At 50.6% G+C, this 14,624-nt stretch overlaps 1 protein-coding gene across 1 annotated transcript in view; it reads right to left on the reverse strand.

The window, feature by feature from the left end:
* The window catches only part of VSIG10 (V-set and immunoglobulin domain containing 10), a 48,221-nt gene extending 36,981 nt beyond the window's left edge, over positions 1 to 11,240 (reverse strand). Inside the window, exons 1-2 of the mRNA XM_025403664.1 lie at positions 10,828 to 11,240; positions 2,325 to 2,606 (exon numbers count right to left, since the gene is read on the reverse strand). Of these exons, the coding sequence (XP_025259449.1) occupies positions 2,325 to 2,606; positions 10,828 to 10,906 (361 nt within the window). The 5' untranslated portion in view covers positions 10,907 to 11,240. The remainder of the gene's footprint in view (positions 1 to 2,324; positions 2,607 to 10,827) is intronic.
* Between the last annotated feature and the right edge of the window lie 3,384 nt (positions 11,241 to 14,624).

The raw sequence follows: 14,624 nt of genomic DNA on the forward strand, positions 1-14,624 counted from the left end.
TCGAGATCAGCCTGACCGACATGGTGAAACCTCATCTCTACTAAAGACACAAAAATTAGCTGGGTGACGTGGCGGGCACCTGTAATCCCAGCTACTTGGGAGGCTGAGGCAGGCGGATTGCTTGAACCCGGGAGGCGGAGGTTGTGGTGAGCTGAGATTGCATCCAGCTGCACTCCAGCTTGGGCAACAGAGTGAGACTACGTCTCAAAAAATAATAATAATAAAATAAAATAAAAATAAATAAGAGTGCTCACTACACCCGACAAAGCAGGCAATGTATTATTCCCCATTAAGAAATGAGGAAAACTGGAGCTCAGAGATATGAAGCTACTTACTCAAGGTGACACAGAACTCAGTGACAGCCTTTGCATTGGGATTCAGGCAGTCTGACTTGACTCTGTATGTTTTTTTTAGAGGCAGGGCTCCCTGTGTTGCCCAGGCTGAAGTGCGGTAGCTATTCATAGGTGCAATTATGGTACATTGCAGCCTGGAGCTCTGGGACTCAAGCAATCCTGAGTAGCCAGGACTACAGTCCCACACCACTGCACCTGGCTTTGATTATGATATACTGTAACTTTGTTACATAATAAAATGATATTAATAGCAAAGATGATATTAACAACAAGCTAAAAATAAAAGCTTATTAATATGCCAGGAGCCTTTTAAAGCACTTTATTTGTTTTTCTTTTTTTCTGAGACAGAGTCTAGTTCTGTCGCCCAGGCTGGAGCGCAGTGGCATGATCTCGGATCTCCGCAACCTCCACCACCTGGGTTTAAGTGATTCCCTTGCCTCAGCCTCCCGAGTAGCTGGTATTAGAGGCACCCACCACCATGCCTGGCTAATTTTTGTATTTTTATTAGAGATGGGGTTTCACCATGTTGGCCAGGCTGGTCTCAAACTTCTGGCCTCAGGTGATCTGCCCGCTCAGCCTCCCAAAATGCTGGGATTACAGGCATGAGCCACCATGCCTGGCCTAAAGCACTTTATAAACTGGTATCTATTCTTCACAGCAATTCTAAGAAGTAAGAAGTTTTTATATTTTTTTTATTTTTATTTTTTTGAGACAGAGTCTCGCTCTGTTGCCCAAGCTGGAGTGTGGTGGCATGATCTTGGCTCACTGCAACTTCTGCCTCCCAGGTTCAAGCGATTCTCCTGCCTCAGCCTCTCAAGTAGCAGGGATTACAGGCATGCACCACCATGCCCGGCTGATTTTTTTTTTTTTTTGAGACGGAGTCTCGCTCTTCGCCCAGGCTGGAGTACAGTGGTGCAATCTTGGCTCATTGCAAGTTCCACCTCCCAGGTTCACTCCATTCTCCTGCCTGAGCCTCCCAAGTAGCTGGGATTATAGGCGCCGGACTCCATGCCTGGCTAATTTTTTGTATTCTTTTTTTTTTTTTTTTTTTTGAGACGGAGTCTTGCTCTGTCGCCCAGGCTGAAGTGCAGTGGCCGGATCTCAGCTCACTGCAAGCTCCGCCTCCCGGGTTTACGCCATTCTCCTACCTCAGCCTCCTGAGTAGCTGGGACTACAGGCGCCCGCCAACTCGCCCGGCTAGTTTTTTTGCATTTTTTAGTAGAGACGGGGTTTCACTGTGTTAGCCAGATGGTCTCGATCTCCTGACCTTGTGATCCGCCCGTCTCGGCCTCCCAAAGTGCTGGGATTACAGGCGTGAGCCACTGTGCCCGCGGTTTTCTTTTGTTTTGAGACGAGTCTCGTTTTGTTGCCAGGCTGGAGTACAGTGGTGCAATCTCAGCTCACTGTAACCTCGGCTCACTGCAACCTCCAGGCCTCACGGGTTCTAGTGATTCTCCTGCCTCAGACTCCCAAGTAGCTGGGACTACAGGTGCATGCCATCACGCCCAGCTAATTTTTCGTATTTTTAATAGAGACGGGGTTTCACCATCTTGGCCAGGATGGTTTCCATGTCTTGACCTTGTGATCCACCTGCCTCGGCCTCCCAAAGTGCTGGGATTATAGGTGTAAGCCACTGCACCCGGCAGGCATTTTTTGTATTTTTAACGGAGATGGGGTTTCACCATGTTGGCCAGGCTGGTCTCGAACTCCTGACCTCAAATGATGACCGCCCGCCTTGGCCTCCCAAAGTGCTGGGATTATAGGCATCAGCCACTGCGCAAAGCCACAGGAATTATCCCCATTTTACAGGTGAGGAAATAGAGGTGTGAGAGGTCCCTCAGCTTGCAAGTGGCAGGGCCCAGAAAGAATTCCAGGCCATCGGAACCCAAAACCCACATTCCTGACCATGGTCTCCTCCTTTCCAAGGCTCTGAGCACCTCTCCAGCCCCGGTCCCTGCCAGCCCCACTTACTGGCCACCTGCAGCCACACTTGGAACCACTGAGTCACATTCAGGATCTCCTGGCAGGTGTAATTCCCCTCATCTCCCAGGCCCAGCGATTTGATGTGCAGGGAGCTGGCATCCACTAGAGAGAAGCGAGGCTCAGCTGGCGGGAGGCTAGAGTTGGATGAGAGAAGGAAGACAGGCTCCGAGTCATTCCGGTACCAGGTCACCAGGCCCCTCGGTCCCGAGATGTTGCCACAGTGCAGAGTAACATTCTCATGAACTTCTCCAATGACAACAGCCTCCAATCCTGTACAAGGCAAGATCAAGCTGTTACTACCCTTCTTAATTTCTAAACAATGTCCCTTTTTGGACAGTCCTCCTGTATTAGGATTTTTTTTTTTTTTCAACAGGTATATGTTCTTTTTTTTTTTTTTGAGACGGAATCCCACTCTGTCGCCCAGGCTGGAGTGCAATAGCACGATCTCGGCTGACTGAAACCTCCGCCTCTCGGGCAGCCTCCCAAGTAGCTAGGATTATAGGCACGCGCCACCATGCCCGGCTAGTTTTTGTATTTTTAGTAGAGACAGGGTTTCACCACCACATTGGCCAGGCTGGTCTGGAACTCTTGACCTCAGGAAAGGTCAGGCTCATGCCCCCAGCACTTTGGGAGACCGAGGCGGGCAGATCACAAGGTCAAAACATTGAGACCATCCTGGCCAACATGGTGAAACCCCATCTCTATTAAAAATACAAAAAATTGTGGCTGGGCGCGGTGCCTCACGCCTGTAATCCCAGCACTTTGGGAGGCCGAGGCGGGTGTTTCACCTGAGGTCAGGAGTTCGAGACCAGCCTGACCAACATGGAGAAACCCTGCCTCTACTCAAAATACAAAATTAGCTGGGCATGGTGGCACATGCCTGTAATCCCAGCTACTAGGGAGGCTGAGGCAGGAAAATCACTTGAAACTATGAGGCGGAGGTTGTGGTGAGCTGAGATCGCGCCATTGCACTCCAGCCTGGGCAACAAGAGGGAAACTCTGTCTCAAAAACAAAAACTAAAACTAAACATTAGCTGGGCATGGTGGCGTGCACCTGTAGTCCCGGCTATTTGGGAGTCTGAGGCAGGAGAATTGCTTGATCCGCCCGCCTCGGCCTCCCAAAGTGCTGGGATTACAGGCATGAGCCACCACACCTGACCGTATGTGTTCTTAAGATGCAGTAACACATACAGAGCAGCTGGGCATAGCGGCTCACACCTGTAATCCCAGTACTTTGGGAGTACAAGACAGGCAGATCTCCTGAGGTGAGGAGTTCCAGACCAGCCTGGCCAACACGGCAAAACCCCGTTTCTACTAAAAATACAAAAATCAGCCGGGCGTGGTGGTGCATGCTTGTAATCCCAGCTACTCGGGAAGCTACGGTGGGAGAATTGTTTCAACCTGGGAGGTGGAGGTTGCAGTGAGCCGAGATTGTGCCACTGCACTCCAGGCTGGGTGACAAAGCGAGACTCTGTCTCAAAACAAAAACAAACAAACAAAAAACACATACAGAACCTCTGGTATGTTGAGACTCTTGGCCAGTCACTGACCATAATGAACTTGTAGTAGGTAACAAACATAGCCCCAGTTGCCCAGCCAGCCTGCCCATCATCCATGCCCCTCACCATCCATGCCCCACATCACCAGGGGGCCATCCCATTCTTAGTGAGGACTCAGCCATGAGACCTGTTTTGGCCAATGGGATGTTGGGGAATGTGACACAAGCAGAGGCTTTAAAGCGCTTGTCTATAATCACTAGAGAAATGCAAATCAAAACTACAATGAGGCCGGGAGCAGTGGCTCATGCCTGTAATTCCAGCACTCTGGGAAGCCGAGGGAGACGGTTTCACTTGAGGCTAGAAATTTGAGACTAGCCTGGTCAACATGGTGAAACCTCGTCTCTGCTAAAAATGCAAAAATTAGCCAGGCATGGTGGTGCACACCTGTAGTCCCAGCTACTCAGGAGGCTGAGGCACGAGAATCACTTGAACCCAGGAGGCAGAGATTACGGTGAGCCAAGATTGTCCACTGCACTGCAGCCTGGTTGACAGGGCAAGACTGTCTCAAAAACAAGAAAAAAACAACAACAAAAGGCCAGGCTCCATGCCTGTAATCCCAGCACTATGGGAGGCCGAGGCAGGCAGATCACCTGAGCTCAGGAGTTTGAGACCAGCCTGGCCAACGTGGTGAAACCTCGTCTCTACTAAAAATACAAAAACTTAGCTGGGTGTGGTGGCAGGTACCTGTAATCCAGCTACTTGGAAGGCTGAGGCAGGGGAATCACTTGAACCCAGGAGACAGAGGTTGCAGTGAGCTGGTATTGTGCCACTGCACTCCAGCCTGGGCGACAAGAGCGAAACTCTGTCTCAAATAAATAAATAAATAAATAAACTACATGGTACAGACCCAAGTTGTCTCAACGGCTCCAGCTTGGCCCATTCTAGATCAGCCTTCAGCTAGTCATCGATCCCCAGGCGGGTCAGCAGAGCCACCTAACCAACCACCCAGGCCTGTGGGTAATAAGCACTACTGTCATTTTGGGGTTGCTTCTTACACAGCATTACTGTGGCGATCAATAATTCATAGAGAACCCAAGTGGCTTTATTTGCCTAGAAACCCAGAAGGGGTAGAAAGAAGAGGGCTTTGGCTTTGCTTCCACTGTCCTGCTGCTCTCTCTGCCTCTCCCTCTCCCCCCATCTCAAACGGCCCTAGAGTTCAAGTTCTCTCAGAAGCTCCACGCAAGAATGGGCTGGCAGTAGGGACTGTGTGCCCACATTGGGCAAGGCACTGGGAACCCCATGGTGGACACAACACACAGAAACCTCCAAGAGTTCACAGTCTAGTGAAGAAAAGAGACAATAAACTGGCAATTACAATGCAGTGTGATAAACACCAAGATAAGGCCTCAGAGAAAGGGCTCCTAAGTCCAACTAGGGCAAATGTCAGGAAACACTTCCCCCAGGAAGCCAAACTGAGATCTGATGGACAAGTAGAATCAGCCAAGGAAAGGTGAGGATGGGTTCCCAGGCAAACGGAACACGTTCAAAAGCCCAGATCAGCGGCCGCAGAGTGTTAGAAACACAAATTATCAAACCTCACCCCAAAACACCCAAATCAGAAACTGGGAGAGCAGCAGCCCTTTTTGTTTTATTTATTTGTTTATTTTGAACAAATCAGCAATTATTTAACTTTTTTTTTTTTTAAAGAGATGGGGGGTGGGGTGGGTCTCACTCTGCTGTCCTGGACAGTCCTGAACTCCTGACTTCAAGCAATCCTCCCACCTCAGCCTCCCAAAGTGCTGGGATTACAGGAGTGATCCACTACACCTGGTCCAGCATCTGTGGTTTAACAAGCCCTCCAGGTGATTCTGATGACCACTCAAGACTGACAGGTGTCCAGGTGTGGTGGCTCAGGCCTATAATCCCAGGGCTTTGGGAGGCTGAGGTGGGAGGATCACTTGAATCCAGGAGACTGAAGCTGCAGTGAGCCACGATCGTGACACTGCACTCCAGCCTGGGCAACAGAGAGATACCCTGTCTCTTTTTTTGTTTGTTTAATGTAAATAATTTTTTTTTCTTTTTTAGAGATGCGGCAGGGGGTCGGGGGGGAGGTCTCACTATGTTGCCCAGGCTGGTCTTGAACCCCTGAACTCAAGCATTCCACTCAGACCCACTTCGGGCTCCCAAAGTGCTGGGATTACAGGCGTGAGCCACCGCATCCAGCCGACCCTGTCTCATAAAAAAGACTGACAGGTGCTAACGGGCATTAGACTGTCACTAGGTAACAAGAAGCAAATGCAACCCATTTTGCTGAGAAGTTTCACAATTGTCCAGCCCCCTCCACAATCAAGACCCAAATACAAAGAGGCTGCAGGAATAGGAAGACGGGCAGAACCTGTTGGGGTGATAAAAATGATGAATTAGTGGTGATGGCTATGTAACCCTGGAATACACTAAAATTCCCTGAGTCGTACACTTTAAAAGGGTGAATTTTGTGGCATGTAAATTGTATCTGAATACAGCTGTTATAGAAAAAATAAACTGCCACCTGCCCCTGGCAATCCTTCCCGTTTAAGTGAAAGAGTGATCATTATCTGTATTTGGCCTCTTGTCTGGTTAGAAGGGCTCCCTTTGAGAGATCTGAAGCCAGCCTGGACCCCAAGAAGTTCTGATTCTCTCACCATTTTGGCCACACCATTCCCAAAAGACTTTTGAGCCAAGTCAGGATGGAGGAAAAAAACCAAATTTTAAAAACTAAGCCACTTGCTGAAAGGTGGAGAATGTCATCTAATGATAGAGATTCCAAAACAGCAAGAAATGCTTCTGAACAATCACTTTAAAAAGCAGGTGAGGGGCCGGGCGCGGTGGCTCAAGCCTGTAATCCCAGCACTTTGGGAGGCCGAGACGGGCGGATCACGAGGTCAGGAGATCGAGACCATCCTGGTTAATATGGTGAAACCCCGTCTCTACTAAAAAGTACAAAAAAAAAAACTAGCCGGGCGTGGTGACGGGCGCCTGTAGTCCCAGCTACTTGGGAGGCTGAGGCAGGAGAATGGCGTGAACCCAGGAGGCAGAGCTTGCAGTGAGCTGAGATCTGGCCACTGCACTCCAGCCTGGGCGATAGAGCGAAACTCCGTCTCAAAAAAAAAAAAAAAAAAAAAGCAGGTGAGGGCCGGGGGCGATGGCTCACACCTGTAATCCCAGCGCTTTGGGAGGCCGAGGCAGGTGGATCATTTGAGGTCAAGAGTTTGAGACCGGCCTGGCCAACATGGTGAAACCTTGTCGCTACTTAAAAACACAAATATTAGCGGAATGGCCGAGTGCGGTGGCTCCCGCCTATAATCCCAGCACTTTGGGAGGCCGAGGCGGCAGATCACCTGAGGTCAGGAGCTCGAGACCAGCCTGGCTAACATGGTGAAACCCAGTTTCTACTAAAAATACAAAAAATTAGCCAGGCGTGGTGGCACATGCCTGTAATCCCACCTACTCAGGAGGCTGAGGCAGGAGAATCACTTGTACCTGGGAGGTGGAGGTTGCAATGAGCCAAGATCACCCCACTGCATTCCAGCCTGGGTAACAGAAAAAGACTCTGTCTCGGGAAAAAAAAAAAAAAAAGAGCAGGTAAGAATTCTTTCTATGTCTTCATTTATTTTTTGAGATGAAGTCTCACTCTGTTGCTCAGGCTGGAGTGCAATGGCTCAATCTCAGCTTACTACAACCTCTGCCTTCCGGGTTCAAGCAATTCTCCCGCCTCAGTCTCCTGAGTAGCTGGGATTACAGGCACCTGCCATCATGTCCCGCTAATTTTTTGAATTTTTGTAGAGATGGGTTTCACCATGTTGGCCAGGCCGGTCTTGAACTCCTGACCTCAGGTAATCCGCCCGCCTCGGCCTCCCGAAGTGCTGGGATTACAGGCGGGAGCCACCGCGCCCGGCCAAGAATTCTTTTTAAATTATTAGGACTGGCCGGGCGCGGTGGCTCAAGCCTGTAATCCCAGCACTTTGGGAGGCCGAGACGGGCGGATCACGAGGTCAGGAGATCGAGACCATCCTGGCTAACACGGTGAAACCCCGTCTCTACTAAAAAATACAAAAAACTAGCCGGGCGAAGTGGCTGGCGCCTGTGGTCCCAGCAACTCGGGAGGCTGAGGCAGGAGAATGGCGTGAACCCGGGAGGCGGAGCTTGCAGTGAGCTGAGATCCGGCCACCGCACTCCAGCCTGGGCGACAGAGCCAGACTCAGTCTCAAAAAAAAAAAAAAAAAAAAAAAAAAATTATTAGGACTGAGAACCCAAATTGTCCAGTGGCAACCCCCACGATAGAAAGGAAGATGAACTTTAGAGTTACAGATGCAACATGCGACCTGCAGACCTGCCCCTTGCCTAACTCCTTGGCAAGGAAATACAGGAACAGTGGCTTGGAAAAAAGCCCTGGTGAAACTTCAGCTAACATTGTCTTCTCCTCCAACGCATAGAATGACATGATCACAAAAGAAACCATTTGAAGGCTTCTCCTGGCTTGGCTTACTCCATTCTTTTTTAAACCACCGTATCTGAAGGTGCCTTTGGAGATCATCTAGTCCAGATCTGTGACTGCCCTATGGGCTGGGTTGACGATGAGTTTGAGTCCTGGCTCAGTGGAAAAGAACACAGTCATCGATTAGTGATGTCTGACATAGACATGGAAGGGGTAGTTCTTGCCTGGCAATCCTATACCTCCTCACTTTACTATTGAGAAAATTGAGATTTAGGAAGATTAAATTATTCACTTAAAGTCCCAAGCAAATCACTGGGAGATGTGGGATTGTCACTCAGGTCACTTTACTCTGGTCTCCAGACAGGATGCAATGATAAAATATAGTAACAATTTTAGAGATCATTTATATGGTGTCCAGAGGGTCCTTCTTGCCCCCAACCTTAAATGCATAATAGGGAACAGAAGAGGGAGTAATATAAACTCCCTGATGCTGCCCATGTATTATTATTTACAGAGTAAGAGTTATACCCAAACATTTATTTATTTTTTTAAGCAACTTTTCCCAAGAATAACCTAGGATTTACAATCCAAGGTAGCTAGTGGATGCATATAAGTTGTCTGGCGTTGAATGTCAGGAGAAAGACAATTTCCCCCCCGCAAACAACTCCCAACTTAAAAAACAAACACACAACAAAAATACACCAAGCTCAGGAAGCCCCCTGGCACCATACACAAAGGTGAAGCAGGTCTGGGCATCAAAATAGCTGGGCAAAGGCCCAACACAGTGGCTCACATCCGTAATCCTAACACTTTGGGAGGCTGAGACAGGAGGTTCGCCTGAGTCCAGGAGCTTAAGACCAGCCTGGGCTCAAGCAATTGTAGAGACCCTATCTCTACAAAAAAAATTTAGAAATTAGCTAGGCACGGTGGCACATGCCTGTAGTCCCAGCTACTTCTAGGCTGAGGTGGGAGGATCAGTGCAGTGATTGCGCCACTGCACTCCAGCCTGGGCAACAGAGCTAGAGCCTGGCTCGAAAAAAATAGCTGGCCATAGCAGTGGAGATAGGTTCCCCATGGGGCGGGCGGCAGTCAGCCTGAATGCCGGGTCATTCCAGCAGGATGACTTCATCCCAGGGTTCTTCTGTCTTCCCAGGTTCCTGGTGTTCATCTTGCAGGAAACAGTGCCAACAGCTGGGGAGATGGGAATACTTGACGACCACCTTTCACGTCCAGAAACTGTCCTTCTCCCCCGCCACACACACCCCAGCACAGTGATTACTCAGCCAAATGCCTGGAGGGCCAGCAGGTAACACCCATGACTGAAGGTAGGGGGGCAAATATTACAACAGGGAGAGGTGGAACAAATTTGGGCTCACGTGCCCTAGATAAAAGGATGACCACTGCCCAGTTCCAACTGGGAAAGCAGGCCCCGTGTTGCCAGACCTTCAGATTTTTCCAGATAAACTGGAAACCTAGAGATGTTATTGTTTTTAAACGGTTGGTTTAAAAAAAAAAAAAAGCAAAATAAAATTGTAGGAGCCTAACAATTAGGAACTTTTGGTACTTGCTGCTAGGAAGCTCCAGCATAATTTACAACTCATCTCCAGAAACGTGCAAGAGGAGACCAGCTGGGTAGAGCATACCCGGGAACACAAAAAGTAGGGCTCTGCCTGCATCCTGGCAAACTTCACTACCTCCTGGCTCCACCTCCTCTCCCTGCACCCCAGCTACCTCCCAGCTTGTCACACTCCCAGCGCACAGTAGGCACGCACAGTAGGCATGCTGGTGAATTAAATTCATATATATATATTCATATATATATTATATATATTTCAATCTTTTTACATTCTACATATTTTTGTAAGCACCCCCCAATTCTTTTTTCGTAGCAAAGCAGACCATAGATGAAGCATTTCAGACCTTTTATCAATCATGTCAAGTGTGAGGGGAAGTCTTTTGTAAGTCTGCCAAGTATTTCAAAATAAAAAGCTTTTCCAAAAGTAAAGGCGGAAGACCCCGCTTTGAAGGCGCTGGTCAGCACAGGAAGACTTGCAAAGGTGTGTAGGGAAGTCCACCGGTTACAGGTGTAAGGCGAGTTCAACCTTGGGCAGAGGGAGGAGAAAAATAAAGTGGGAGTCTCGAGTTTGAGCACCAGCGTATCAGGTATTAATAAAACCAGAAAGCGAATTTACATCCGACGCTTAAAAAAAAAAATCACTTTCCCGGCACACGTGCCTCTTTATTTTCCCCTGCACCTCGGCTCGGGTCCTCTGCAGCCTCACCGGCTGCCCACCCCAGGAGGCTAGGGGTATCTCGCCCCGCACCGGGCGCCCGGGAAAATTCCTTCCTGCAAAGACTGCCGAGCTGCAAGCAGGAAACCAAGACCCTCCTGGGGCGGCTTCTAGGCTGCGGCCACCACGGATCCAAGCGGAGTCGGAGGGAATTTGGTCCCTCGCTGTCCCCTCCCCACCGCTGACTGGGAAAACTCAACTTTTCCCTCCAGATCGCGGCCCCTTACCTAAGGCGACCCAGCCGGCCAGGAGCGCCCCGAGGCAGACGAGGACGCGGGGCTCGGGCGCACCGCCGCCTGCGGCCATCTCGCCCCAGATCCCGGCTCAGGAAATGCAGGCTCAGGCTGGGCTGGACGTGTGCGCCCCAGGGCACCGGGGCCCGGGGGACCAAGGGCTCCTCTCAGGTCCTCGGAACGGCAGAGTGGCCCCACTTTCTCGGCCCCCAGGAAGGATGCTTGGCTGAGCCGGGTGTCCGGGGCTGGGAGCGGCGCTCGGCTGCAGGCTCGGGTCCCGGCTCCCGAGCGCCCTGGCCGCGGAGGGAGGGCGCACCCCGCCCCCTGCGCCTGCCTGCCCACTCCCGCCGGCGGAAAACAACAGGAGCGGGCTCCCTCCCGCCTCCCAGCCAGGCGGGAGCCCAACTTCCTCTACCTTGGCCGGGGAGGAGGGCTTTCTGCCGAGGGCGCGCCGAGCCGGGTCCTGCCGGGCCAGGGGCGGAGCACGGAGGCTGGGCCCTCCCCGAGTCCACTCCGCCTGGGACAGCAGTACGGAGTCGCGGGGACAGCGGGCGGGACGGAGCCCTGCAGCTGCCGCAGGACGCACCCCCCGCCGCTGCCCCGAGCTGCAGAACACGGAGGAGGCGGTTGCCAAGCTGCAGAACGCAGGACCCCCCCGGCAGTCCCCGCTGAGGGTCTCGAGGGATTCCCGTCTGTGTCCCTGGGCGCGGGGCGGGCGCCAAGGCCGCCATCGCTTCCTTTCCCTACCCTTTGCAAAAGGGAGCCGGAGAAAGATGATCCCCTGACCTTCAGCCAAAGCAGCCACGAGACGCCGGTTCTCCAGTGAACTGGCTGGGGCCACACAGTGAGAGCGAGCGCCAAGGAGTCCCCAGGACCTGTTTCTCAAGAGTTTTGTTTTTGCTTTTCCCCTTTTCGTTCGCCCATCCCCTACCCAGTCAGATTCCCAGGCTAAGCTCTTCTCTTCCCTGCCATGCCCACATCCCATTCTGTCCTGGGGAAAATGCGGCTTTGATATCTTCAGGAAGAGCCATCCATAAAACAGCCCTAGGAGAAACTTACTGTTTAAAATAATAATAACATGGCCGAGCATGGTGGCTCACGCCTGTAATCCCAGCACTTTGGGAGGCCCAAGTGGGCGGATCACGAGGTCAGGAGTTCGAGACCAGCCTAGCCAAGATGGTGAAACCCGGTCTCTACTAAAAATACAAAAATTAGCTGGGCATGATGGCTGGCGCCTGCAATCCCAGCTACTGGGTAGGCTGAGGCATGAGAATCTCTTGAACTCGACAGGCAGAGGTTGCAGTGAGCCGAGATCCCGCCATTGCACTCCAGCCTGGGCGACTGAGCGAGACTTGTCTCAAAATAAATATTAAAATTAAAATAATAAAATAAAATCATTATCTCCTGACCTCGTGATCCGCCCGTCTCGGCCTCCCAAAGTGCTGGGATTACAGGCTTGAGCCACCGCGCCCGGCCCTTTTTTTTTTTTTTTTTTTTTTTTTTTTGAGACAGGGTATCACTCCAGTTGCCCAGGTTGGAGTGCAGTGGCACAACCATACCTCGCTGCAGCCTCAAACTACCAGGCTCAAGTGATCCTCCCACCTCAGCCTCCTGAGTAGCTGGGACTACAGGTGTGCACCACCACGCCCAGCTGATTTTTATATTTTTAGTAAAGACAGCGTTTCGCTATGTTACCCAGGCTGGTCTCGAGCTCCTGACCTCAAGTGATCCACCCGCCTTGGCCTGCCAAAGTGTTGGGATTACAGGTGTGAGCCACTGCACCCAGCCCTTTTTTATTCTTTGCTCAAATATTTTAAAATAACTGTTCATTGGCTGGGCACGGTGGCTCACGCCTGTAATCCCAGCACTTTGGGAGGCCGAGACAGGCGGATCACCTGAGGTAAGGAGTTCGAGACTAGCCTGGCTAACATGGTGAAACCCTGTCTCTACTAAAAATACAAAAATTAGCCGGGTGTGGTGGCAAGCGCCTGTAATCCCAGCTACTCAGGAGGCTGAGGCAGGAGAATCACTTGAACCCGGGAGGCGGCGGTTGCAGTGAGCCGAGATCGCGCCACTGCACTCCAGCCTCGGGGAGAAGAGCGAGACTTACTCTCAAAAATAAATAAATAAAAATAAAATAACTGTTCATCAGATTCTTGACAGGATTTTTTTTTTTGAGACAGAGTTTGCCTATATCACCCAGGCTGAAGTGCAGTGGTGCAGTCGTACCTCACTGCAGCCTCGACCTCCTAGGGTTAAGTCGATCCTCCCAGAGTGCTGGAATTACAGGCATGAGCCACTGCACCCAGCTTGGTTCTTGCTTTTCATGTTTGACCTTGCGGCAGATCGTATACTTACCAGACCTGTTTCCTATATCCTCAGTACCTGCCAGCTAGTTGCCATTCTAATATACATTTGTTGAGTAAACAAATGAGTTAATTGGTTTTGATATTGTAGTTCCTCAGCTTTTCTGGCAAACACCTTACATCCTCACCTGCAATAAACAAGCTATAAACAAAATCAGTAACTGGGCCAGGCAAGGTGGCTCATTCCTGTAATCCCAGCACTCAGGAAGGCCAAGGTGGGCGGATCCCTTGAGGTCAGGAGTTCGAGAGCAGCCTAGCCAACACAGTGAACCTCCATTTCTACTAAAAATGAAAAATTAGCTGGGCGTGGTGGCACACATAATCCCAGCTCGTAATCCCAGCTTCTTGAAAGGCTGAGGCAGGAGGGTTGCTGGAACCCGGGAGGCGGAGGTTGTAGTGAGCTGAGATTGTGCCACTGCACTCCAGCCTGGACAACACAGAGAGACCCTGCTCTAAATAAATAAATAAATAAATATTTTTAATTTAAAAAAAAACCCAATAACTGGCCAGTTTTTAGCAGAGGGCCTGGAATTCTCCATGGCCTCATGGTGGATTGCACAGGCCAGCCTTCCTGACATATTGGCCAAGTCCACTCATAGTTCTAATCTCGCTGGACCCTCCCTGCAATCCTTGGATCTAAGGTGCAGTGCCACATACCATCCAGTTTGATTTATTTATTTATTTTTGAGATGGAGTCTTGCTCTGTCCCCCAGGCTGGAGTGCAGTGGCATGATTCCAGCTCACTGCAACTTCCGCCTCCCGGGTTCAAGCTATTCTCCTGCCTCCGCCTCCCAAGTAGCTGGGATTACAGGCTTATGCCACCACACCTGCCTAATTTTTGTATTTTTAGTAGAGATGGGGTTTCACCATGTTGGCCACATTGGTCTTGAACTCCTGACCTCAAGTGATCCGCCTGCCTCAGCCTCCCAAAGTGCTGGGATTACAGGTATGAGCCACCACGCCTGGCCCTAAAACAATTTTTAATTGTGGTAACATTAACATAACACAAAATCTATCATCTAAATGATTTTTTTTTTTTTTGAGACTGAATCTCGCTCTGTCACCCAGGCTGCAGTGCAATGGCATGATCTCGGCTCACGGCAACCTCTGCCTCCCAGGTTCAATGATTCTCCCTGTCTCAGCCTCCCAAGTAGCTGGGATGACAGGCGTACCCCGCCACACCACAGCTGGTTAATTTTTGTATTTTTAGTAGAGATGGAGTTTTGCCATGTTAGCCAGACTGGTCTCGAACTCCTGACCTCAGGTGACCCACCCACCTCAGCCTCCCAAAGTGCTGAGATTACCGGTGGGAGCCACTGCGTCCAGCCAAGCCCACTTCTTAAAGAGGAGGAGAACAAAGAATTGGTGGGAAAATGTATGTCTGTAAAAGAATTAATGTAGGCTGGGCACATTGGCTAATGCCTG

Source organism: Theropithecus gelada, chromosome 11 (genome assembly GCF_003255815.1).
Source record: "Theropithecus gelada isolate Dixy chromosome 11, Tgel_1.0, whole genome shotgun sequence".
NCBI lineage: Eukaryota > Metazoa > Chordata > Mammalia > Primates > Cercopithecidae > Theropithecus > Theropithecus gelada.